At 44.8% G+C, this 26,325-nt stretch overlaps 1 protein-coding gene across 2 annotated transcripts in view; it reads left to right on the top strand.

Moving 5' to 3' along the window:
- Positions 1-26,325, top strand: part of LOC110495335 (protein S) — a 59,793-nt gene that overhangs the window by 26,721 nt on the left and 6,747 nt on the right. The window contains exons 4-11 of one of the 2 annotated variants that reach the window (XM_090206698.1): positions 4,254-4,340; positions 5,948-6,070; positions 8,642-8,773; positions 14,026-14,154; positions 18,457-18,697; positions 18,880-19,066; positions 22,682-22,846; positions 23,905-24,073. In XM_090206698.1, coding sequence (XP_090062824.1) covers positions 4,254-4,340; positions 5,948-6,070; positions 8,642-8,773; positions 14,026-14,154; positions 18,457-18,697; positions 18,880-19,066; positions 22,682-22,846; positions 23,905-24,073 — 1,233 coding nt within the window. Of the gene's footprint in view, positions 1-4,253; positions 4,341-5,947; positions 6,071-8,641; positions 8,774-10,007; positions 10,075-14,025; positions 14,155-18,456; positions 18,698-18,879; positions 19,067-22,681; positions 22,847-23,904; positions 24,074-26,325 lie in introns of those variants that run through there. The other variant, XM_090206699.1, reaches the window with a different exon arrangement.

The raw sequence follows: 26,325 nt of genomic DNA, 5'->3' as shown, positions 1-26,325 counted from the left end.
AACCCCACTGTGTTGTTGTCTGTCTGACTGATGTCAGCTAATATAACCCCACTGTGTTGTTGTCTGATGATATGACTGATGTCAGCTAATATAACCCCACTGTGTTGTTGTCTGTCTGATGCCAGCTAATATAACCCCACTGTGTTGTTGTCTGATGATATGACTGATGCCAGCTAATATAACCCCACTGTGTTGTTGTCTGATGATATGACTGATGTCAGCTAATATAACCCCACTGTGTTGTTGTCTGATGATATGACTGATGCCAGCTAATATAACCCCACTGTGTTGTTGTCTGTCTGTCTGATGATATGACTGATGTCAGCTAATATAACCCCACTGTGTTGTTGTCTGTCTGTCTGATTATATGACTGATGTCAGCTAATATAACCCCACTGTGTTGTTGTCTGACTGATGTCAGCTAATATAACCCCACTGTGTTGTTGTCTGTCTGTCTGATGATATGACTGATGCCAGCTAATATAACCCCACTGTGTTGTTGTCTGATGATATGACTGATGCCAGCTAATATAACCCCACTGTGTTGTCTGTCTGATGATATGTCTGATGTCAGCTAATATAACCCCACTGTGTTGTTGTCTGTCTGATGTCAGCTAATATAACCCCACTGTGTTGTTGTCTGTCTGATGATATGACTGATGTCAGCTAATATAACCCCACTGTTGTTGTTGTCTGATGATATGACTGATGTCAGCTAATATAACCCCACTGTGTTGTTGTCTGTCTGTCTGATGATATGACTGATGCCAGCTAATATAACCCCACTGTGTTGTTGTCTGATGATATGACTGATGTCAGCTAATATAACCCCACTGTGTTGTTGTCTGATGATATGTCTGATGTCAGCTAATATAACCCCACTGTGTTGTCTGTCTGATGATATGACTGATGTCAGCTAATATAACCCCACTGTGTTGTCTGTCTGATGATATGACTGATGTCAGCTAATATAACCCCACTGTGTTGTTGTCTGATGATATGACTGATATCAGCTAATATAACCCCACTGTGTTGTTGTCTGTCTGATGATATGACTGATAACAGCTAATATAACCCCACTGTGTTGTCTGTCTGATGATATGACTGATGTCAGCTAATATAACCCCACTGTGTTGTTGTCTGTCTGATGCCAGCTAATATAACCCCACTGTGTTGTTGTCTGTCTGTCTGATGCCAGCTAATATAACCCCACTGTGTTGTTGTCTGTCTGATGCCAGCTAATATAACCCCACTGTGTTGTCTGTCTGATGATATGACTGATGTCAGCTAATATAACCCCACTGTGTTGTTGTCTGTCTGATGCCAGCTAATATAACCCCACTGTGTTGTTGTCTGTCTGTCTGATGCCAGCTAATATAACCCCACTGTGTTGTCTGTCTGATGTCAGCTAATATAACCCCACTGTGTTGTCTGTCTGTCTGATGCCAGCTAATATAACCCCACTGTGTTGTTGTCTGTCTGTCTGATGATATGACTGATGTCAGCTAATATAACCCCACTGTGTTGTTGTCTGATGATATGACTGATGTCAGCTAATATAACCCCACTGTGTTGTTGTCTGTCTGTCTGATGTCAGCTAATATAACCCCACTGTGTTGTCTGTCTGATGATATGACTGATGCCAGCTAATATAACCCCACTGTGTTGTTGTCTGTCTGATGATATGACTGATGTCAGCTTATATAACCCCACTGTGTCGTTGTCTGTCTGATGATATGTCTGATGCCAGCTAATATAACCCCACTGTGTTGTTGTCTGTCTGATGTCAGCTAATATAACCCCACTGTGTTGTTGTCTGTCTGATGATATGTCTGATGTCAGCTAATATAACCCCACTGTGTTGTCTGTCTGATGATATGACTGATGTCAGCTAATATAACCCCACTGTGTTGTTGTCTGATGATATGACTGATGTCAGCTAATATAACCCCACTGTGTTGTTGTCTGATGATATGACTGATGCCAGCTAATATAACCCCACTGTGTTGTTGTCTGATGATATGACTGATGCCAGCTAATATAACCCCACTGTGTTGTTGTCTGTCTGTCTGATGTCAGCTAATATAACCCCACCGTGTTGTCTGTCTGATGATATGACTGATGTCAGCTAATATAACCCCACTGTGTTGTTGTCTGATGATATGACTGATGTCAGCTAATATAACCCCACTGTGTTGTTGTCTGATGATATGACTGATTTCAGCTAATATAACCCCACTGTGTTGTTGTCTGATGATATGACTGATGCCAGCTAATATAACCCCACTGTGTTGTTGTCTGTCTGTCTGATGATATGACTGATGTCAGCTAATATAACCCCACTGTGTTGTTGTCTGATGATATGACTGATGTCAGCTAATATAACCCCACTGTGTTGTTGTCTGACTGATGTCAGCTAATATAACCCCACTGTGTTGTTGTCTGTCTGATGTCAGCTAATATAACCCCACTGTGTTGTTGTCTGATGATATGACTGATGTCAGCTAATATAACCCCACTGTGTTGTTGTCTGATGATATGACTGATGTCAGCTAATATAACCCCACTGTGTTGTTGTCTGTCTGATGCCAGCTAATATAACCCCACTGTGTTGTTGTCTGATGATATGACTGATGTCAGCTAATATAACCCCACTGTGTTGTTGTCTGTCTGACTGATGTCAGCTAATATAACCCCACTGTGTTGTTGTCTGATGATATGACTGATGCCAGCTAATATAACCCCACTGTGTTGTTGTCTGATGATATGACTGATGTCAGCTAATATAACCCCACTGTGTTGTTGTCTGATGATATGACTGATGCCAGCTAATATAACCCCACTGTGTTGTTGTCTGTCTGTCTGATGATATGACTGATGTCAGCTAATATAACCCCACTGTGTTGTTGTCTGTCTGTCTGATGATATGACTGATGTCAGCTAATATAACCCCACTGTGTTGTTGTCTGTCTGTCTGATGATATGACTGATGCCAGCTAATATAACCCCACTGTGTTGTTGTCTGATGATATGACTGATGCCAGCTAATATAACCCCACTGTGTTGTCTGTCTGATGATATGTCTGATGTCAGCTAATATAACCCCACTGTGTTGTTGTCTGTCTGATGTCAGCTAATATAACCCCACTGTGTTGTTGTCTGTCTGATGATATGACTGATGTCAGCTAATATAACCCCACTGTTGTTGTTGTCTGATGATATGACTGATGTCAGCTAATATAACCCCACTGTGTTGTTGTCTGTCTGTCTGATGATATGACTGATGCCAGCTAATATAACCCCACTGTGTTGTTGTCTGATGATATGACTGATGTCAGCTAATATAACCCCACTGTGTTGTTGTCTGATGATATGTCTGATGTCAGCGAATATAACCCCACTGTGTTGTCTGTCTGATGATATGACTGATGTCAGCTAATATAACCCCACTGTGTTGTCTGTTTGTTGATATTACTGATGTCAGCTAATATAACCCCACTGTGTTGTTGTCTGAGGATATGACTGATATCAGCTAATATAACCCCACTGTGTTGTTGTCTGTCTGATGATATGACTGATAACAGCTAATATAACCCCACTGTGTTGTCTGTCTGATGATATGACTGATGTCAGCTAATATAACCCCACTGTGTTGTTGTCTGTCTGATGCCAGCTAATATAACCCCACTGTGTTGTTGTCTGTCTGTCTGATGCCAGCTAATATAACCCCACTGTGTTGTTGTCTGTCTGATGCCAGCTAATATAACCCCACTGTGTTGTTGTCTGTCTGTCTGATGCCAGCTAATATAACCCCACTGTGTTGTTGTCTGTCTGTCTGATGCCAGCTAATATAACCCCACTGTGTTGTCTGTCTGATGTCAGCTAATATAACCCCACTGTGTTGTCTGTCTGTCTGATGCCAGCTAATATAACCCCACTGTGTTGTTGTCTGTCTGTCTGATGATATGACTGATGTCAGCTAATATAACCCCACTGTGTTGTTGTCTGATGATATGACTGATGTCAGCTAATATAACCCCACTGTGTTGTTGTCTGTCTGTCTGATGTCAGCTAATATAACCCCACTGTGTTGTTGTCTGTCTGTCTGATGATATGACTGATGTCAGCTAATATAACCCCACTGTGTTGTTGTCTGATGATATGACTGATGTCAGCTAATATAACCCCACTGTGTTGTTGTCTGATGATATGACTGATGTCAGCTAATATAACCCCACTGTGTTGTATTTCAGTTTGTCTGGGTTCACATCGTGTGGGCATCAACAACCAGAACTCTGGAGACTCCAACGTCCCTTCAAACCTCAGAACCTGTGTCAAAGGTTGGTAAAGGTTAGAGACGGTTGTTGGGGTTCAGAGGTCAGGGCTACGGGTTGGTTTAGAGAAGGGTTGTCAACTAAAATAATTCCCCGCCGGCCTCATTTAGTCTTCAATGAGGTCCGTAGTTTAATTTAAAGTTGTCACCTCCATATTTTTTCACCACGGTCCGTATATTTGACCCCCCGTTTAGTGGTAGGGTGCGGGCCCATGGGCCGTATATTTGACCCCCCTGGTATAGTGGTAGGTTGCTGGCCCACGGGTCGTATGTTTGACCCCCCTGGTTTAGTGGTAGGATGCTGGCCCACGGGTCGTATATTTGACCCCCCTGGTTTAGGGGTAGGTAGGCTGCGGGCCCATGGGACGTATATTTGACCCCCCTGGTTTAGTGGTAGGTTGCTGGCCCACGGGTCGTATGTTTGACCCCCCTGGTTTAGTGGTAGGTTGCTGGCCCACGGGTCGTATGTTTGACCCCCCTGGTTTAGTGGTAGGATGCTGGCCCACGGGTCGTATATTTGACCCCCCTGGTTTAGGGGTAGGAAGGCTACGGGCCCATGGGCCGTATATTTGACCCCCCTGGTTTAGTGGTAGGTTGCTGGCCCACGGGTCGTATATTTGACCCCCCTGGTTTAGTGGTAGGTTGCTGGCCCACGGGTCGTATGTTTGACCCCCCTGGTTTAGTGGTAGGATGCTGGCCCATGGGTCGTATATTTGACCCCCCTGGTTTAGGGGTAGGTAGGCTGCGGGCCCATGGGTCGTATGTTTGACCCCCCTGGTTTAGGGGTAGGGTGCTGGCCCACAGGTCATATGTTTGACCCCCCCTGGTTTAGTGGTAGGATGCTGGCCCACGGGTCGTATGTTTGACCCCCCCGGTTTAGTGGTAGGATGCTGGCCCATGGGTCATATGTTTGACCCCCCTGGTTTAGTGGTAGGATGCTGGCCCATGGGTCGTATATTTGACCCCCCTGGTTTAGGGGTAGGATATGTATCTGTATAGTCCTGTCTGGATCCCTGTATGTGTTCTGTATAGTCATGTCCTGTCTGGATACCTGTATGTGTTCTGTATAGTCATGTCCTGTCTGGATACCTGTATGTGTTCTGTATAGTCCTGTCTGGATCCCTGTATGTTTTCTGTATAGTCCTGTCTGGATCCCTGTATGTGTTCTGTATAGTCCTGTCTGGATACCTGTATGTGTTCTGTATAGTCCTGTCTGGATCCCTGTATGTGTTCTGTATAGTCATGTCCTGTCTGGATACCTGTATGTGTTCTGTATAGTCATGTCCTGTCTGGATACCTGTATGTGTTCTGTATAGTCATGTCCTGTCTGGATACCTGTATGTGTTCTGTATAGTCCTGTCTGGATCCCTGTATGTGTTCTGTATAGTCATGTCCTGTCTGGATCCCTGTATGTGTTCTGTATAGTCCTGTCTGGATCCCTGTATGTGTTCTGTATAGTCATGTCCTGTCTGGATACCTGTATGTGTTCTGTATAGTCATGTCCTGTCTGGATACCTGTATGTGTTCTGTATAGTCCTGTCTGGATCCCTGTATGTGTTCTGTATAGTCCTGTCTGGATAGCTGTATGATACCTCTGTGTGTGTTGTTCTGCAGAGATCAGTGACCAGTGCCTTCCGTTTCCGTGTTACAAGGAGGGTTCTGAACGCTGCATCGACGGCCAGGCCTCCTTCACCTGTCAGTGTCGACCAGGCTGGAAGGGCCCGCGCTGTGAGGATGGTAGGTACCAGACAGACAGGGTTGGGGTTAGACAGGCCTCCTTCACCTGTCAGTGTCGACCAGGCTGGAAGGGCCCGCGCTGTGAGGATGGTCGGTACCAGACAGACAGGGTTGGGGTTAGACAGGCCTCCTTCACCTGTCAGTGTCGACCAGGCTGGAAGGGCCCGCGCTGTGAGGATGGTAGGTACCAGACAGACAGGGTTGGGGTTAGACAGGCCTCCTTCACCTGTCAGTGTCGACCAGGCTGGAAGGGCCCGCGCTGTGAGGATGGTAGGTACCAGACAGACAGGGTTGGGGTTAGACAGGCCTCCTTCACCTGTCAGTGTCGACCAGGCTGGAAGGGCCCGCGCTGTGAGGATGGTCGGTACCAGACAGACAGGGTTGGGGTTAGACAGGCCTCCTTCACCTGTCAGTGTCGACCAGGCTGGAAGGGCCCGCGCTGTGAGGATGGTAGGTACCAGACAGACAGGGTTGGGGTTAGACAGGCCTCCTTCACCTGTCAGTGTCGACCAGGCTGGAAGGGCCCGCGCTGTGAGGATGGTCGGTACCAGATAGACAGGGTTTCCCCGTACTACAGATCTTTCATATTGGGTCCTGTCTTAATACTGGGTCCTGGCTTAATACTGGGTCCTGGCTCAATACTGGGTCCTACTTAATACTGGGTCCTGTCTTAATACTGGGTCCTACTTAATACTGGGTCCTACTTAATACTGGGTCCTGTCTTAATACTGGGTCCTGGCTTAATACTGGGTCCTACTTAATACTGGGTCCTGTCTTAATACTGGGTCCTACTTAATACTGGGTCCTACTTAATACTGGGTCCTGTCTTAATACTGGGTCCTACTTAATACTGGGTCCTGGCTTAATACTGGGTCCTGTCTTAATACTGGGTCCTGGCTTAATACTGGGTCCTACTTAATACTGGGTCCTGTCTTAATACTGGGTCCTACTTAATACTGGGTCCTACTTAATACTGGGTCCTGGCTTAATACTGGGTCCTACTTAATACTGGGTCCTGGCTCAATACTGGGTCCTACTTAATACTGGGTCCTGTCTTAATACTGGGTCCTACTTAATACTGGGTCCTGTCTTAATACTGGGTCCTACTTAATACTGGGTCCTACTTAATACTGGGTCATGGTTTAATACTGGGTCCTACTTAATACTGGGTCCTGGCTTACTGTGTCCTACTTAATACTGGGTCCTGGCTTAATACTGGGTCCTACTTAATACTGGGTCCTTGATTAATACTGGGTCCTGGCTTAATACTGGGTCCTAGCTTAATACTGGGTCCTGGTTTAATACTGGGTCCTACTTAATACTGGGTCCTGGCTTAATACTGGGTCCTGGCTTAATACTGGGTCCTAGCTTAATACTGGGTCCTGGTTTAATACTGGGTCCTGGCTTAATACTGGGTCCTACTTAATACTGGGTCCTGGCATAATACTGGGTCCTACTTAATACTGGGTCCTGGTTTAATACTGGGTCCTGGTTTAATACTGGGTTCAACTTAATACTGGGTCCTGGCTTAATACTGGGTCCTACTTAATACTGGTTCCTACTTAATACTGGGTCCTACTTAATACTGGGTCCTGGCTTAATACTGGGTCCTACTTAATACTGGGTCCTGGCTTAATACTGGGTCCTGGCTTAATACTGGGTCCTGGCTTAATACTGGGTCCTGGTTTAATACTGGGTCCTGGCTTAATACTGGGTCCTGGCTTAATACTGGGTCCTGGCTTAATACTGGGTCCTACTTAATACTGGGTCCTGGCTTAATACTGGGTCCTACTTAATACTGGGTCCTGGTTTAATACTGGGTCCTACTTAATACTGTGTCCTACTTAATACTGGGTCCTGGCTTAATACTGGGTCCTACTTAATACTGGGTCATGGTTTAATACTGGGTCCTACTTAATACTGTGTCCTACTTAATACTGGGTCCTGGTTTAATACTGGGTCCTGGCTTAATACTGGGTCCTACTTAATACTGGGTCCTGGCTTAATACTGGGTCCTACTTAATACTGGGTCCTGGCTTAATACTGGGTCCTACTTAATACTGGGTCCTGGCATAATACTGGGTCCTACTTAATACTGGGTCCTGGTTTAATACTGGGTCCTGGTTTAATACTGGGTCCTACTTAATACTGGGTCCTGGCTTAATACTGGGTCCTACTTAATACTGGGTCCTACTTAATACTGGGTCCTACTTAATACTGGGTCCTGGCTTAATACTGGGTCCTGGCTTAATACTGGGTCCTGGCTTAATACTGGGTCCTGGCTTAATACTGGGTCCTGGCTTAATACTGGGTCCTACTTAATACTGGGTCCTGGCTTAATACTGGGTCCTGGCTTAATACTGGGTCCTACTTAATACTGGGTCCTACTTAATACTGGGTCCTGGCTTAATCCTGGGTTGCTGGTTTGAATCCGTCTCTAAAAGCTTGGTCAGAAACGTTGGTGTTGCTGACTTACTAGGCAGGAACAGGACTTGGAGCCGAGTTTATAGTCAATAAATCCATGTTTTGTTGTACTTGAATAACGATGTGATTGGTTGTTTTATTGATCAGACATCGACGAGTGTTCAGACCCAGATCACCAAGCCGACTGCAACCAGAAATGTTACAACTCCCCCGGGAGCTTCCGCTGTATGTGTGACGATGGGTACCGGTTCAGAACCAGCGAGAAGATCCACTGTACAGGTACCAGTTATATAGATCCGCTGTATGTGTGACGATGGGTACCGGTTCAGAACCAGCGAGAAGATCCACTGTACAGGTACCAGTTATATAGATACACTGTACAGGTACCAGTTATATAGATACACTGTACACTGTACCAGTTATATAGATCCACTGAACAGGTACCAGTTATATAGATCCGCTGTATGTGTGACGATGGGTACCGGTTCAGAACCAGCGAGAAGATCCACTGTACAGGTACCAGTTATATAGATCCGCTGTATGTGTGACGATGGGTACCGGTTCAGAACCAGCGAGAAGATCCACTGTACAGGTACCAGTTATATAGATCCGCTGTATGTGTGACGATGGGTACCGGTTCAGAACCAGCGAGAAGATCCACTGTACAGGTACCAGTTATATAGATCCGCTGTATGTGTGACGATGGGTACCGGTTCAGAACCAGCGAGAAGATCCACTGTACAGGTACCAGTTATATAGATCCGCTGTATGTGTGACGATGGGTACCGGTTCAGAACCAGCGAGAAGATCCACTGTACAGGTAGCAGTTATATAGATCCGCTGTATGTGTGACGATGGGTACCGGTTCAGAACCAGCGAGAAGATCCACTGTACAGGTAGCAGTTATATAGATCCGCTGTATGTGTGACGATGGGTACCGGTTCAGAACCAGCGAGAAGATCCACTGTACAGGTAACAGTTATATAGATCCGCTGTATGTGTGACGATGGGTACCGGTTCAGAACCAGCGAGAAGATCCACTGTACAGGTACCAGTTATATAGATCCGCTGTATGTGTGACGATGGGTACCGGTTCAGAACCAGCGAGAAGATCCACTGTACAGGTACCAGTTATATAGATCCGCTGTATGTGTGACGATGGGTACCGGTTCAGAACCAGCGAGAAGATCCACTGTACAGGTACCAGTTATATAGATCCGCTGTATGTGTGACGATGGGTACCGGTTCAGAACCAGCGAGAAGATCCACTGTACAGGTACCAGTTATATAGATCCGCTGTATGTGTGACGATGGGTACCGGTTCAGAACCAGCGAGAAGATCCACTGTACAGGTACCAGTTATATAGATCCGCTGTATGTGTGACGATGGGTACCGGTTCAGAACCAGCGAGAAGATCCACTGTACAGGTACCAGTTATATAGATCCGCTGTATGTGTGACGATGGGTACCGGTTCAGAACCAGCGAGAAGATCCACTGTACAGGTACCAGTTATATAGATCCGCTGTATGTGTGACGATGGGTACCGGTTCAGAACCAGCGAGAAGATCCACTGTACAGGTACCAGTTATATAGATCCGCTGTATGTGTGACGATGGGTACCGGTTCAGAACCAGCGAGAAGATCCACTGTACAGGTAGCACTTACTGTTATATAGATACACTGTACAGGTAACAGTTATATAGATCCACTGTACAGGTAACACTTACTGTTATATAGATCCACTGTACAGGTAACACTTACTGTTATATAGATCCACTGTACAGGTAACAGTTATATAGATACACTGTACAGGTAACAGTTATATAGATCCACTGTACAGGTAACAGTTACTGTTATATAGATACACTGTACAGGTAACACTTACTGTTATATAGATCCACTGTACAGGTAGCACTTACTGTTATATAGATCCACTGTACAGGTAACACTTACTGTTATATAGATCCACTGTACAGGTAACACTTACTGTTATATAGATCCACTGTACAGGTAACACTTACTGTTATATAGATCCACTGTACAGGTAACAGTTACTGTTATATAGATCCACTGTACAGGTAACAACTACTGTTATATAGATCCACTGTACAGGTAACACTTACTGTTATATAGATACACTGTACAGGTAACAGTTACTGTTATATAGATCCACTGTACAGGTAACAGTTATATAGATCCACTGTACAGGTAACAGTTATATAGATCCACTGTACAGGTAACACTTACTGTTATATAGATACACTGTACAGGTAACAGTTACTGTTATATAGATCCACTGTACAGGTAACAGTTATATAGATCCACTGTACAGGTAACACTTACTGTTATATAGATACACTGTACAGGTAACACTTACTGTTATATAGATCCACTGTACAGGTAACACTTACTGTTATATAGATACACTGTACAGGTAACACTTACTGTTATATAGATACACTGTACAGGTAACACTTACTGTTATATAGATACACTGTACAGGTAACAACTACTGTTATATAGATACTCTGTACAGGTAACACTTACTGTTATATAGATACACTGTACAGGTAACACTTACTGTTATATAGATACACTGTACAGGTAACAGTTACTGTTATATAGATCCACTGTACAGGTAACAGTTATATAGATCCACTGTACAGGTAACACTTACTGTTATATAGATACACTGTACAGGTAACACTTACTGTTATATAGATCCACTGTACAGGTAACACTTACTGTTATATAGATACACTGTACAGGTAACACTTACTGTTATATAGATACACTGTACAGGTAACACTTACTGTTATATAGATCCACTGTACAGGTAACAACTACTGTTATATAGATACTCTGTACAGGTAACACTTACTGTTATATAGATACACTGTACAGGTAACAGTTATATAGATCCACTGTACAGGTAACACTTACTGTTATATAGATCCACTGTACAGGTAACAGTTACTGTTATATAGATCCACTGTACAGGTAACAATTATATAGATCCACTGTACAGGTAACAATTATATAGATACACTGTACAGGTAACAGTTACTGTTATATAGATCCACTGTACAGGTAACAGTTACTGTTATATAGATCCACTGTACAGGTAACAGTTATATAGATCCACTGTACAGGTAACAGTTATATAGATCCACTGTACAGGTAACAGTTACTGTTATATAGATCCACTGTACAGGTAACACTTACTGTTATATAGATCCACTGTACAGGTAACAGTTATATAGATCCACTGTACAGGTAACAATTACTGTTATATAGATCCACTGTACAGGTAACACTTACTGTTATATAGATCCACTGTACAGGTAACACTTACTGTTATATAGATCCACTGTACAGGTAACAGTTACTGTTATATAGATCCACTGTACAGGTAATAGTTACTGTTATATAGATCCACTGTACAGGTAACACTTACTGTTATATAGATCCACTGTACAGGTAACACTTACTGTTATATAGATACACTGTACAGGTAATAGTTACTGTTATATAGATCCACTGTACAGGTAACACTTACTGTTATATAGATCCACTGTACAGGTAATAGTTATATAGATCCACTGTACAGGTAACAGTTACTGTTATATAGATCCACTGTACAGGTAACAGTTACTGTTATATAGATCCACTGTACAGGTAACAGTTATATAGATCCACTGTACAGGTAACAGTTATATAGATCCACTGTACAGGTAACAGTTACTGTTATATAGATCCACTGTACAGGTAACACTTACTGTTATATAGATCCACTGTACAGGTAACAGTTATATAGATCCACTGTACAGGTAACAATTACTGTTATATAGATCCACTGTACAGGTAACACTTACTGTTATATAGATCCACTGTACAGGTAACACTTACTGTTATATAGATCCACTGTACAGGTAACACTTACTGTTATATAGATACACTGTACAGGTAATAGTTACTGTTATATAGATCCACTGTACAGGTAACAACTACTGTTATATAGATCCACTGTACAGGTAATAGTTACTGTTATATAGATCCACTGTACAGGTAACAACTACTGTTATATAGATCCACTGTACAGGTAACACTTACTGTTATATAGATCCACTGTACAGGTAACAGTTACTGTTATATAGATCCACTGTACAGGTAACAGTTATATAGATCCACTGTACAGGTAACACTTACTGTTATATAGATCCACTGTACAGGTAACACTTACTGTTATATAGATCCACTGTACAGGTAACACTTACTGTTATATAGATACACTGTACAGGTAACAATTACTGTTATATAGATCCACTGTACAGGTAACACTTACTGTTATATAGATCCACTGTACAGGTAACACTTACTGTTATATAGATACACTGTACAGGTAACAATTACTGTTATATAGATCCACTGTACAGGTAACACTTACTGTTATATAGATCCACTGTACAGGTAACAGTTACTGTTATATAGATACACTGTACAGGTAACACTTACTGTTATATAGATCCACTGTACAGGTAACAATTACTGTTATATAGATCCACTGTACAGGTAACAGTTACTGTTATATAGATACACTGTACAGGTAACAATTACTGTTATATAGATCCACTGTACAGGTAACAGTTACTGTTATATAGATCCACTGTACAGGTAAACTGGACTCCAGTTTAGACTCTAGTTTAGACACTAGATTTGCAGGCCCAGACTCTAGCTTAGACTCTAGTTTAGGATCTAGTTTAAACTCTAGATTTTCAGGCTCAGACTTGTTTAGACTTTAGTTTAGACTCTAGAGTTGCAGGCCCAGACTCTAGCTTAGACTCTAGTTTAGACTTTAGTTTAGAATCTATTTTAGACTCTAGATTTGCAGGCCCAGACTCTAGTGTAGATTCTAGTTTAGACACTAGATTTGCAGGTCCAAACTCTAGTTCAGACTTCAGATTTGCAGTCCCAGACTAGTTTAGAATATAGTTTAGACTCCAGATTTGCAGTCCCAGACTAGTTTAGAATATAGTTTAGACTCCAGATTTGCAGTCCCAGACTAGTTTAGAATCTAGTTTAGACTCCAGATTTGCAGTCCCAGACTAGTTTAGAATCTAGTTTAGATTCTAGACTAGAGTTGCAAGCCCAGACACTAGATTATTCTCTAGCTTTACAGACCCAGACCGTAATTTAGATTAACAGAGGGAGATGACTGACCAGTTCAGTGTTACATAAGAGTGTTTAAACCTCAGGGTCATTGACCAACGCTGTTACCAGAAACAGGCTTCAGTCTCAATGACTGTTTCTGCTTGTGCACCCACTTGTGTTAATGTTTGTGTGATTGTCTCATGACTAAACCATTACCAACTCACACTGAAGATGTCAAGATGTCTGTGTTCCCTCCCCAGATAGTGTCTGCTGTACCCCAGTATCTCTGAGGAACCAGCTAAATATGTTCCCTCCCCAGAGAGTGTCTGCTGTACCCCAATATCTCTGAGGAACCAGCTAAATGTGTTCCCTCCCCAGATATCAATGAGTGTCTGCTGTACCCCAGTATCTGTGAAGAACCGGCTAAATGTGTCAACAACCCTGGCATGTATGAGTGCCAGTGTCCCCCGGGCTTCAGTTACAACTTCACCTTGCGTTCCTGTTTGGGTGAGATGCCACTCCACTGTACCTACACTGACCACATGAGAAAGACACTATCACAGACAGGAACATGTTAATTTAACTAGTCAGGTCAGTTATGAACAAGTTCTTATTTACAATGACGGCCCTAGGAACAGTGGGTTAACTGGTCTAGGAACAGTGGGTTAACTGGTCTAGGAACAGTGGGTTAACTGGTCTAGGAACAGTGGGTTAACTGCCTTGTTCAGTTGCAGAAGGTCAGATTTTTACCTTGTCAGCTCAGGGATTCGATCTAGGAACCTTTTGGTTACTGGCCCAACTCTGTAACCACTAGGCTACCTGCCGCCTCTACACTCTAACCACTAGGCTACCTGCCTCTACACTCTAACCACTAGGTTACCTGCCTCCTCTACACTCTAACCACTAGGCTACCTGCCGCCTCTACACTCTAACCACTAGGCTACCTGCCTCTACACTCTAACCACTAGGTTACCTGCCTCCTCTACACTCTAACCACTAGGCTACCTGCCTTCTCTACACTCTAACCACTAGGCTACCTGCCTCCTCTACACTCTAACCACTAGGCTACCTGCCTCCTCTACACTCTAACCACTAGGCTACCTGCCGCCTCTACACTCTAACCACTAGGCTACCTGCCTCCTCTACACTCTAACCACTAGGCTACCTGCCTCCTCTACACTCTAACCACTAGGCTACCTGCCGCCTCTACACTCTAACCACTAGGCTACCTGCCTCCTCTACACTCTAACCACTAGACTACCTACCACCTCTACACTCTAACCACTAGGCTACCTGCCTCCTCTACACTCTAACCACTAGGCTACCTGCCTCCTCTACACTCTAACCACTAGGCTACCTGCCTCCTCTACACTCTAACCACTAGGCTACCCTGCCTCCTCTACACTCTAACCACTAGGCTACCTGCCTCCTCTACACTAACCACTAGGCTACCTGCCTCCTCTACACTCTAACCACTAGGCTACCTGCCTCCTCTACACTCTAACCACTAGGCTACCTGCCTCCTCTACACTCTAACCACTAGACTACCTACCACCTCTACACTCTAACCACTAGGCTACCTGCCTCCTCTACACTCTAACCACTAGGCTACCTGCCTCCTCTACACTAACCACTAGGCTACCTGCCTCCTCTACACTCTAACCACTAGGCTACCTGCCTCCTCTACACTCTAATCACTAGGCTACCTGCCTCCTCTACACTCTAACCACTAGGCTACCTGCCGCCCCTACACTCTAACCACTAGGCTACCTGCCTCCTCTACACTCTAACCACTAGGCTACCTGCCGCCCCTACACTCTAACCACTAGGCTACCTGCCTCCTCTACACTCTAACCACTAGGCTACCTGCCGCCCCTACACTCTAACCACTAGGCTACCTGCCTCCTCTACACTCTAACCACTAGGCTACCTGCCGCCCCTACACTCTAACCACTAGGCTACCTGCCTCCTCTACACTCTAACCACTAGGCTACCTGCCGCCCCTACACTCTAACCACTAGGCTACCTGCCTCCTCTACACTCTAACCACTAGGCTACCTGCCTCCTCTACACTCTAACCACTAGGCTACCTGCCTCTACACTCTAACCACTAGGCTACCTGTCTCCTCTACACTCTAACCACTAGGCTACCTGCCTCCTCTACACTCTAACCACTAGGCTACCTGCCACCTCTACATTCTAACCACTAGGCTACCTGCCTCCTCTACACTCTAACCACTAGGCTTCCTGCCTCCTCTACACTCTAACCACTAGGCTACCTGCCTCCTCTACACTCTAACCACTAGGCTACCTGCCTCCTCTACACTCTAACCACTAGACTACCTGCCTCCTCTACACTCTAACCACTAGGCTACCTGCCTCCTCTACACTCTAACCACTAGGCTACCTGCTGCCTCTACACTCTAACCACTAGGCTACCTGCCTCCTCTACACTCTAACCACTAGGCTACCTGCCTCCTCTACACTCTAACCACTAGGCTACCTGCCTCCTCTACACTCTAACCACTAGGCTACCTGCCGCCCCTACACTCTAACCACTAGGCTACCTGCCTCCTCTACACTCTAACCACTAGGCTACCTGCCGCCCCTACACTCTAACCACTAGGCTACCTGCCGCCTCTACACTCTAACCACTAGGCTACCTGCCTCCTCTACACTCTAACCACTAGACTACCTACCACCTCTACACTCTAACCACTAGGCTACCTGCCTCCTCTACACTCTAACCACTAGGCTACCTGCCTCCTCTACACTCTAACCACTAGGCTACCTGCCTCCTCTACACTCTAACCACTAGGCTACCTGCCTCCTCTACACTCTAACCACTAGGCTACCCTGCCTCCTCTACACTCTAACCACTAGGCTACCTGCCTCCTCTACACTAACCACTAGGCTACCTGCCTCCTCTACACTCTAACCACTAGGCTACCTGCCTCCTCTACACTCTAACCACTAGGCTACCTGCCTCCTCTACACTCTAACCACTAGACTACCTACCACCTCTACACTCTAACCACTAGGCTACCTGCCTCCTCTACACTCTAACCACTAGGCTACCTGCCTCCTCTACACTAACCACTAGGCTACCTGCCTCCTCTACACTCTAACCACTAGGCTACCTGCCTCCTCTACACTCTAACCACTAGGCTACCTGCCTCCTCTACACTCTAACCACTAGGCTACCTGCCGCCCCTACACTCTAACCACTAGGCTACCTGCCTCCTCTACACTCTAACCACTAGGCTACCTGCCGCCCCTACACTCTAACCACTAGGCTACCTGCCTCCTCTACACTCTAACCACTAGGCTACCTGCCGCCCCTACACTCTAACCACTAGGCTACCTGCCTCCTCTACACTCTAACCACTAGGCTACCTGCCGCCCCTACACTCTAACCACTAGGCTACCTGCCTCCTCTACACTCTAACCACTAGGCTACCTGCCGCCCCTACACTCTAACCACTAGGCTACCTGCCTCCTCTACACTCTAACCACTAGGCTACCTGCCTCCTCTACACTCTAACCACTAGGCTACCTGCCTCTACACTCTAACCACTAGGCTACCTGTCTCCTCTACACTCTAACCACTAGGCTACCTGCCTCCTCTACACTCTAACCACTAGGCTACCTGCCACCTCTACATTCTAACCACTAGGCTACCTGCCTCCTCTACACTCTAACCACTAGGCTTCCTGCCTCCTCTACACTCTAACCACTAGGCTACCTGCCTCCTCTACACTCTAACCACTAGACTACCTGCCTCCTCTACACTCTAACCACTAGGCTACCTGCCTCCTCTACACTCTAACCACTAGACTACCTGCCTCCTCTACACTCTAACCACTAGGCTACCTGCCTCCTCTACACTCTAACCACTAGGCTACCTGCCTCCCCTACACTCTAACCACTAGGCTACCTGCCTCCTCTACACTCTAACCACTAGGCTACCTGCCACCTCTACACTCTAACCACTAGACTACCTGCCTCCTCTACACTCTAACCACTAGGCTACCTGCCTCCTCTACACTCTAACCACTAGACTACCTGCCTCCTCTACACTCTAACCACTAGGCTACCTGCCTCCTCTACACTCTAACCACTAGGCTACCTGCCTCCTCTACACTCTAACCACTAGGCTACCTGCCTCCTCTACACTCTAACCACTAGGCTACCTGCCTCCTCTACACTCTAACCACTAGACTACCTGCCTCCTCTACACTCTAACCACTAGGCTACCTGCCTCCTCTACACTCTAACCACTAGGCTACCTGCCTCCTCTACACTCTAACCACTAGGCTACCCTGCCTCCTCTACACTCTAACCACTAGGCTACCTGCCTCCTCTTCACTCTAACCACTAGGCTACCTGCCACCTCTACACTCTAACCACTAGGCTACCTGCCTCCTCTACACTCTAACCACTAGGCTACCTGCCTCCTCTACACTCTAACCACTAGGCTACCTGCCACCTCTACACTCTAACCACTAGGCTACCTGCCTCCTCTACACTAACCACTAGGCTACCTGCCTCCTCTACACTCTAACCACTAGGCTACCTGCCGCCCCAACACTCTAACCACTAGGCTACCTGCCTCCTCTACACTCTAACCACTAGGCTACCTGCCGCCCCTAAATATACAGTCTGACAAATAAAAAAAATGTCAGAGACAAATATATTCAAGGACCTAATGGAACTTTTGGTATCAACTGATCTTAACCCTGACCCTGTACCTCCTGTAATGACCTCTGACCTCTACCCTCTCCGCCTGACGCTCGTGGTTGTCCCCAGATGTCGACGAGTGCGAGGTGGGCGTGTGTGAGGGCGTGTGTGTGAACACGATGGGTAGCTACTCCTGCCGCTGCGAAGGTCGTCAGGGCCTGCGGTTAGCGGAGGACCAGCGTTCTTGCGAGGAGGTGCCGGTGTGTGTCCAGCTCTACGACTACAAACACCCTGAGATGCTGTACCTGGGAGAACAATTCACCGGAGGGCCTGTCATATACCTCCGCTTCAGACTACCGGAGAACACCAAGTAAGGGGGTTTAAACACACCGAGGCAGAGACAGACATGCAGTCCTGTTCACTCTAGAAGCACAAGCATTTCGCTACACTCGCATTAACATCTGCTAACCATGTGTATGTGACAAATACATTTGATTTGACTACACAACTGTACCCTAAATCGTCCGGGTCGTCCGGGTCGTGTGTCTCCAGGTTTGCTGCAGAGTTTGACTTCCGGACATTTGATCCAGAAGGGGTGGTTCTGTACGCAGAGTCTTCCCAGGACTCGTGGTTCATGCTGGGGCTGAGGGGAGGACGGATCGAGGTCCAGTTCAAGACCCAGCACTCCCTGAAGGTCACCAGCGGGGGCAAGGCCATCAACGACGGACAGTGGCATGTGGTAAGACTGGCTCGTGGATTACATCACTGATTACTTTTTACTGTCTCTAGCTGGTTATATTAGTCATCTGTCCAACCTGACTGTCGCTAGCTGGTTATATTAGTCCTCTGTCCAACCTGACTGCCTGTCTTTTACTGTCTCTAGCTGGTTATATTAGTCCTCTGTCCAACCTGACTGTCGCTAGCTGGTTATATTAGTCCTCTGTCCAACCTGACTGCATGTCTTTTACTGTCTCTAGCTGGTTATATTAGTCCTCTGTCCAACCTGACTGCCTGTCTTTTACTGTCTCTAGCTGGTTATATTAGTCCTCTGTCCAACCTGACTGCCTGTCTTTTACTGTCTCTAGCTGGTTATATTAGTCCTCTGTCCAACCTGACTGTCTCTAGCTGGTTATATTAGTCCTCTGTCATACCTTACTGTCTCTAGCTGGTTATATTAGTCATCTGTCCAACCTGACTATCTCTAGCTGGTTATATTAGTCATCTGTCCAACCTGACTGTCTCTAGCTGGTTATATTAGTCCTCTGTCCAAACTGACTGTCTCTAGCTGGTTATAGTAGTCACCTGTCATACCTGACTGTCTAGCTGGTTATATTAGTCACCTGTCCAACCTTACTGTCTCTAGCTGGTTATGTTAGTCCTCTGTCCAACCTTACTGTCTCTAGCTGGTTATATTAGTCACCTGTCCAACCTGACTATCTCTAGCTGGTTGTATTTGTCACCTGTCCAACCTGACTGTCTCTAGCTGGTTATATTAGTCCTCTGTCCAACCTGACTGTCTCTAGCTGGTTATATTAGTCCTCTGTCCAACCTGACTGTCTCTAGCTGGTTATATTAGTCCTCTGTCCAACCTGACTGTCTCTAGCTGGTTATATTAGTCACCTGTCCAACCTGACTGTCTCTAGCTGGTTACATTAGTCCTCTGTCCAACCTGACTATCTCTAGCTGGTTATATTAGTCCTCTGTCCAACCTGACTGTCTCTAGCTGGTTATATTAGTCACCTGTCCAACCTGACTGTCTCTAGCTGGTTACATTAGTCCTCTGTCCAACCTGACTATCTCTAGCTGGTTATATTAGTCCTCTGTCCAACCTGACTGTCTCTAGCTGGTTATATTAGTCCTCTGTCCAACCTGACTATCTCTAGCTGGTTATATTAGTCCTCTGTCCAACCTGACTGTCTCTAGCTGGTTATATTAGTCACCTGTCCAACCTGACTGTCTCTAGCTGGTTATATTAGTCACCTGTCCAACATGACTGCCTCTAGCTGGTTATATTAGTCCTCTGTCCAACCTGACTGTCTCTAGCTGGTTATATTAGTCCTCTGTCCAACCTGACTGTCTCTAGCTGGTTATATTAGTCCTCTGTCCAACCTGACTGTCTCTAGCTGGTTATATTAGTCCTCTGTCCAACATGACTGCCTGTCTTTTTTTTGCTCCGATGGGTTTAATCTCAATCCAGTGTTAAGATGATGATGTTACAGTTGAAGTCAGAAGTTTACATCCACTTAGGTTGGAGTCATTAAAACTCGTTTTTCAACCACTCCACAAATGTCTTGTTAACAAACTATAGTTTTGGCAAGTCGGTTAGGACATCTACTTTGTGCATGACACAAGTCATTTTTCCAACATTTGTTTACAGACAGAGTATTTCACTTATAATTCGCTGTATCACAATTCCAGTGGGTCAGAAGTTTACATACACTAAGTTGACTGTGCCTTTTAAACAGCTTGGAAAATTCCAGAAAATGATGTCATGGCTTAAGAAGCTTCTGATTGGCTAATTAACATCATTTGAGCCAATTGGAGGTGTACCTGTGGATGTATTTCAAGGCCTACCTTCAAACTCAGTGCCTCTTTGCTTGACATCGTGGGGAAATCAAAAGAAATCAGCCAAGACCTCAGGAAAAAATTGTAGACCTCCACAAGTTTGGTTCATCCTTGGGAGCAATTTCCAAACGCCTGGAGGTATCACATTCATCTGCACAAACAATAGTATGCAACCATAAACACCATGGGACCATGCAGTCGTCATACCGCTCAGGAACGAGACACGTTCTGTCTCCTAGAGATAAACGTACTTTGGTGCGAAAAGTGCAAATCAATCCCAGAACAACAGCAAAGGACCTTGTGAAGATGCTGGAGGAAACAGGTACAAAAGTATCTATATCCACAGTAAAACGAGTCCTATATCGACATAACCTGAAAGGCCGCTCAACAAGGAAGAAACCCCTGCTCCAAAACATCTCATCAGTCAGGAAGTTAAAGCTTGGTCGCAAATGGGTCTTCCAAATGGACAATGACCCCAAGCATACTTCCAAAATTGTGGCAAAATGTCTTAAGGACAACAAAGTCAAGGTATTGGAGTGACCATCACAAAGCCCTGACCTCAATCCCATAGAAAATGTGTGGGCAGAACTGAAAAAGCGTCTGCGAGCAAGGAGGACCTGACTCTGTCAGGAGGAATGGGCCAAAACTCAACAAACTTCTTGTGGGAAGCTTGTGGCAGGCTACCTGAAACGTTTGACCCAAGTTAAACAATTTAAATGCAATGCTACCTGATAGGTAGTTGAGTATATGTAAACTTCCGACCCACTGGGAATGTGATGGAAGAAATAAAAGCTCAAATAAATCATTCTCTTTACTATTATTCTGACATCTCACATTCTTAAAATAAAGTGGTGATCCTAACTGACCTAAGACAGGGAATTTTTACAAGGATTAAATGTCAGGAATTGTGAAACACTGAGTTTAAATGTATTTGGCTAAGGTGTATGTAAACTTCCGACTTCAACTATACAGTACCAGTCAAAAGTTTGGACACACCTACTCATTCAAGGGTTTTTCTTTATTTTTACTATTTTCTACATTGTAGAATAATAGTGAAGACATCAAAACTATGAAATAACACATATGGGATAATGTAGTAACCAAAAAAGTGTTAAGCAAATAATTCTTCAAAGTAGCCTTGATGACAGCTTTGCACACTCTTGACATTCTCTCAACCAGCTTCACCTGGAATGCTTTTCCAACAGTCTTGAAGGAGTTCCCACATGTGCTGAGCACTTGTTGGCTGCTTTGAAGAATCTCAAATATAAAATATATTTTAATTTGTTTACTCTACAATGTAGGATATAGTAAAAATAAAGGAAAAACCCTGCACCGAGTAGGTGTGTCCAAACTTTTAACTGGTACTCGTATATATGGGGGTTGGAAATGACATTGATAGAAGCCACATTCTATCACAATCTATCACAATATACCACAATCTATCACAATATACCACAATCTATCACAATCTATCAAATCTATCACAATATACCACAATTTATCACAATCTATCACAATATACCACAATCTATCACAATATACCACAATCTATCACAATATACCACAATCTAGCACAATAATGTTGTTGTTGGTATGTAATGTTGTAGTTGTGTATTGTTGTTGTTGCTATGTAATGTTGTTATTGTTTTGTCATGTTGTTGTTGTAAAATGTTGTTGTCGTGTAATGTTGTCATGTAATGTTGTTGTTGTGTAATGTTGTTGTCGTGTAATGTTGTTGTTGTCGTGTAATGTTGTTGTGTAATGTTGTTGTTGTGTAATGTTGTTGTAGATCTCAGTAGATGAACTAGAGTCCAGTATCAGTGTTAAGATCAGTAAGGAAGCTGTGATGAGCATCAACAGCCCTGAGAGTCTCTTCACGTCCGTCAACGGGAAACTGGAGACCAAGGTGTACATCGCAGGGCTGCCCAACCGCACCGACAGCGTCATCAAACCGGTAAACAGCCCGCTGCCGCAACACCACAACCACAGAACAACAATAGAACAACCACAGAACAACAACACCACAACCACAGAACAACCATAGAACAACCATAGAACAACCATAGAACAACAACACCACAACCACACCACAACCACAGAACAACCACAGAACAACCACAGAACAACCACACCACAACCACAGAACAACTACAGAACAACCATAGAACAACCACACCACAACCACAGAACAACCATAGAACAACCACAGAACAACCACACCACAACCATAGAACAACCATAGAACAACCACACCACAACCACAGAACAACCATAGAACAACCACAGAACAACCACACCACAACCACAGAACAACCATAGAACAACCACAGAACAACCACACCACAACCATAGAACAACCACAGAACAACCACACCACAACCACAGAACAACCATAGAACAACCACACCACAACCACAGACCAACCATAGAACAACCATAGAACAACCACACCACAACCACACCACAACCACAGAACAACCATAGAACAACCACACCACAACCACAGAACAACCATAGAACAACCACATCACAACCATAGAACAACCACACCACAACCACAGAACAACCATACAACAACCACACCACAACCATAGAACAACCACAGAACAACCATAGAACAACCTCAGAACAACCATAGAACAACCACAGAACAACCATAGAACAACCACACCACAACCACAGAACAACCACAGAACAACCACACCACAACCATAGAACAAACCACAGAACAAAACACAGAACAAACCTTAGAATAAACATTCAACCAATAACCACACAACCACACAAATAATGAACAGATAATCACTCGACAACCACAGAACAACTATAGAACAACCACACCACAACCGCAGAACGACCATAGAACAACCACACCACAACCGCAGAACAACCACAGAACAACCACAGAACAACCACACCACAACCACAGAACAACCATAAAAACAACGATTCCACAACCGTAAAACAACCATCACACAACCACCTGATGACATTGATGTGACCCCTGTACAGATCAACCCTCGTCTGGACGGGTGTATCCGGGGCTGGAACCTGATGAACCAGGGGGCGTCCGGGGTCAAAGAGGTTATTCAGGAGAAGAAGAGTAAACACTGTTTCCTGCACGTAGAGAGAGGAACCTACTTCACTGGGGCAGGACTGGCTCACTTCAACGTAGACTACAGTGAGTAGTGTACACTAGACTGGCTCACTTCAACATAGACTACAGTGAGTAGTGTACACTAGACTGGCTCCCTTCAACGTAGACTACAGTGAGTAGTGTACACTAGACTGGCTCACTTCAACGTAGACTACAGTGAGTAGTAGACACTAGACTGGCTCCCTTCGACATAGACTACAGTGAGTAGTAGACACTAGACTGGCTCCCTTCAACGTAGACTACAGTGAGTAGTGTACACTAGACTGGCTCACTTCAACGTAGACTACAGTGACTAGTAGACACTAGACTGGCTCACTTCGACATAGACTACAGTGAGTAGTGTACACTAGACTGGCTCACTTCAGCATAGACTACAGTGAGTAGTGTACACTAGACTGGCTCACTTCAACATAGACTACAGTGAGTAGTGTACACTAGACTGGCTCACTTCAACATAGACTACAGTGAGTAGTGTACACTAGACTGGCTCACTTCAACATAGACTACAGTGAGTAGTGTACACTAGACTGGCTCACTTCAACGTAGACTACAGTGAGTAGTGTACACTAGACTGGCTCACTTCAACGTAGACTACAGTGAGTAGTGTACACTAGACTGGCTCACTTCAACGTAGACTACAGTGAGTAGTGTACACTAGACTGGCTCACTTCAACATAGACTACAGTGAGTAGTGTACACTAGACTGGCTCACTTCAACATAGACTACAGTGAGTAGTGTACACTAGACTGGCTCACTTCAACATAGACTACAGTGAGTAGTGTACACTAGACTGGCTCACTTCAATATAGACTACAGTGAGTAGTGTACACTAGACTGGCTCACTTCAATATAGACTACAGTGAGTAGTGTACACTAGACTGGCTCACTTCAATATAGACTACAGTGAGTAGTGTACACTAGACTGGCTCACTTCAATATAGACTACAGTGAGTAGTGTACACTAGACTGGCTCACTTCAATATAGACTACAGTGAGTAGTGTACACTAGACTGGCTCACTTCAATATAGACTACAGTGAGTAGTGTACACTAGACTGGCTCACTTCAACATAGATTACAGTGAGTAAGTAGTGTACACTAGACTGGCTCACTTCAACGTAAACTACAGTGAGTAGTGTACACTAGACTGGCTCACTTCAACGTAGACTACAGTGAGTAGTGTAAACTAGACTGGCTCACTTCAGCATAGACTACAGTGAGTAGTGTACACTAGACTGGCTCACTTCAACATAGACTACAGTGAGTAAGTAGTGTACACTAGACTGGCTCACTTCAACATAGACTACAGTGAGTAGTGTACACTAGACTGGCTCCCTTCAACATAGACTACAGTGAGTAGTGTACACTAGACTGGCTCACTTCAACATAGACTACAGTGAGTAGTGTACACTAGACTGGCTCACTTCAACATAGACTACAGTGAGTAGTGTACACTAGACTGGCTCACTTCAACATAGACTACAGTGAGTAGTGTATACTAGACTGGCTCACTTCAACGTAGACTACAGTGAGTAGTGTACACTAGACTGGCTCACTTCAACGTAGACTACAGTGAGTAGTGTACACTAGACTGGCTCACTTCAACGTAGACTACAGTGAGTAGTGTACACTAGACTGGCTCACTTCAACATAGACTACAGTGAGTAGTGTACACTAGACTGGCTCACTTCAACATAGACTACAGTGAGTAGTGTACACTAGACTGGCTCACTTCAACATAGACTACAGTGAGTAGTGTACACTAGACTGGCTCACTTCAATATAGACTACAGTGAGTAGTGTACACTAGACTGGCTCACTTCAATATAGACTACAGTGAGTAGTGTACACTAGACTGGCTCACTTCAATATAGACTACAGTGAGTAGTGTACACTAGACTGGCTCACTTCAATATAGACTACAGTGAGTAGTGTACACTAGACTGGCTCACTTCAATATAGACTACAGTGAGTAGTGTACACTAGACTGGCTCACTTCAATATAGACTACAGTGAGTAGTGTACACTAGACTGGCTCACTTCAACATAGACTACAGTGAGTAAGTAGTGTACACTAGACTGGCTCACTTCAACGTAGACTACAGTGAGTAGTGTACACTAGACTGGCTCACTTCAACGTAGACTACAGTGAGTAGTGTAAACTAGACTGGCTCACTTCAGCATAGACTACAGTGAGTAGTGTACACTAGACTGGCTCACTTCAACATAGACTACAGTGAGTAAGTAGTGTACACTAGACTGGCTCACTTCAACAT

The sequence above is a fragment of the Oncorhynchus mykiss genome, chromosome 18 (genome assembly GCF_057628025.1).
Source record: "Oncorhynchus mykiss isolate SJ-2025 chromosome 18, ASM5762802v1, whole genome shotgun sequence".
Taxonomy (NCBI): Eukaryota; Metazoa; Chordata; class Actinopteri; order Salmoniformes; family Salmonidae; genus Oncorhynchus; species Oncorhynchus mykiss.
Note: the sequence above shows the minus strand (reverse complement) of the source record. Positions and strands in the feature narration are given on the sequence as shown.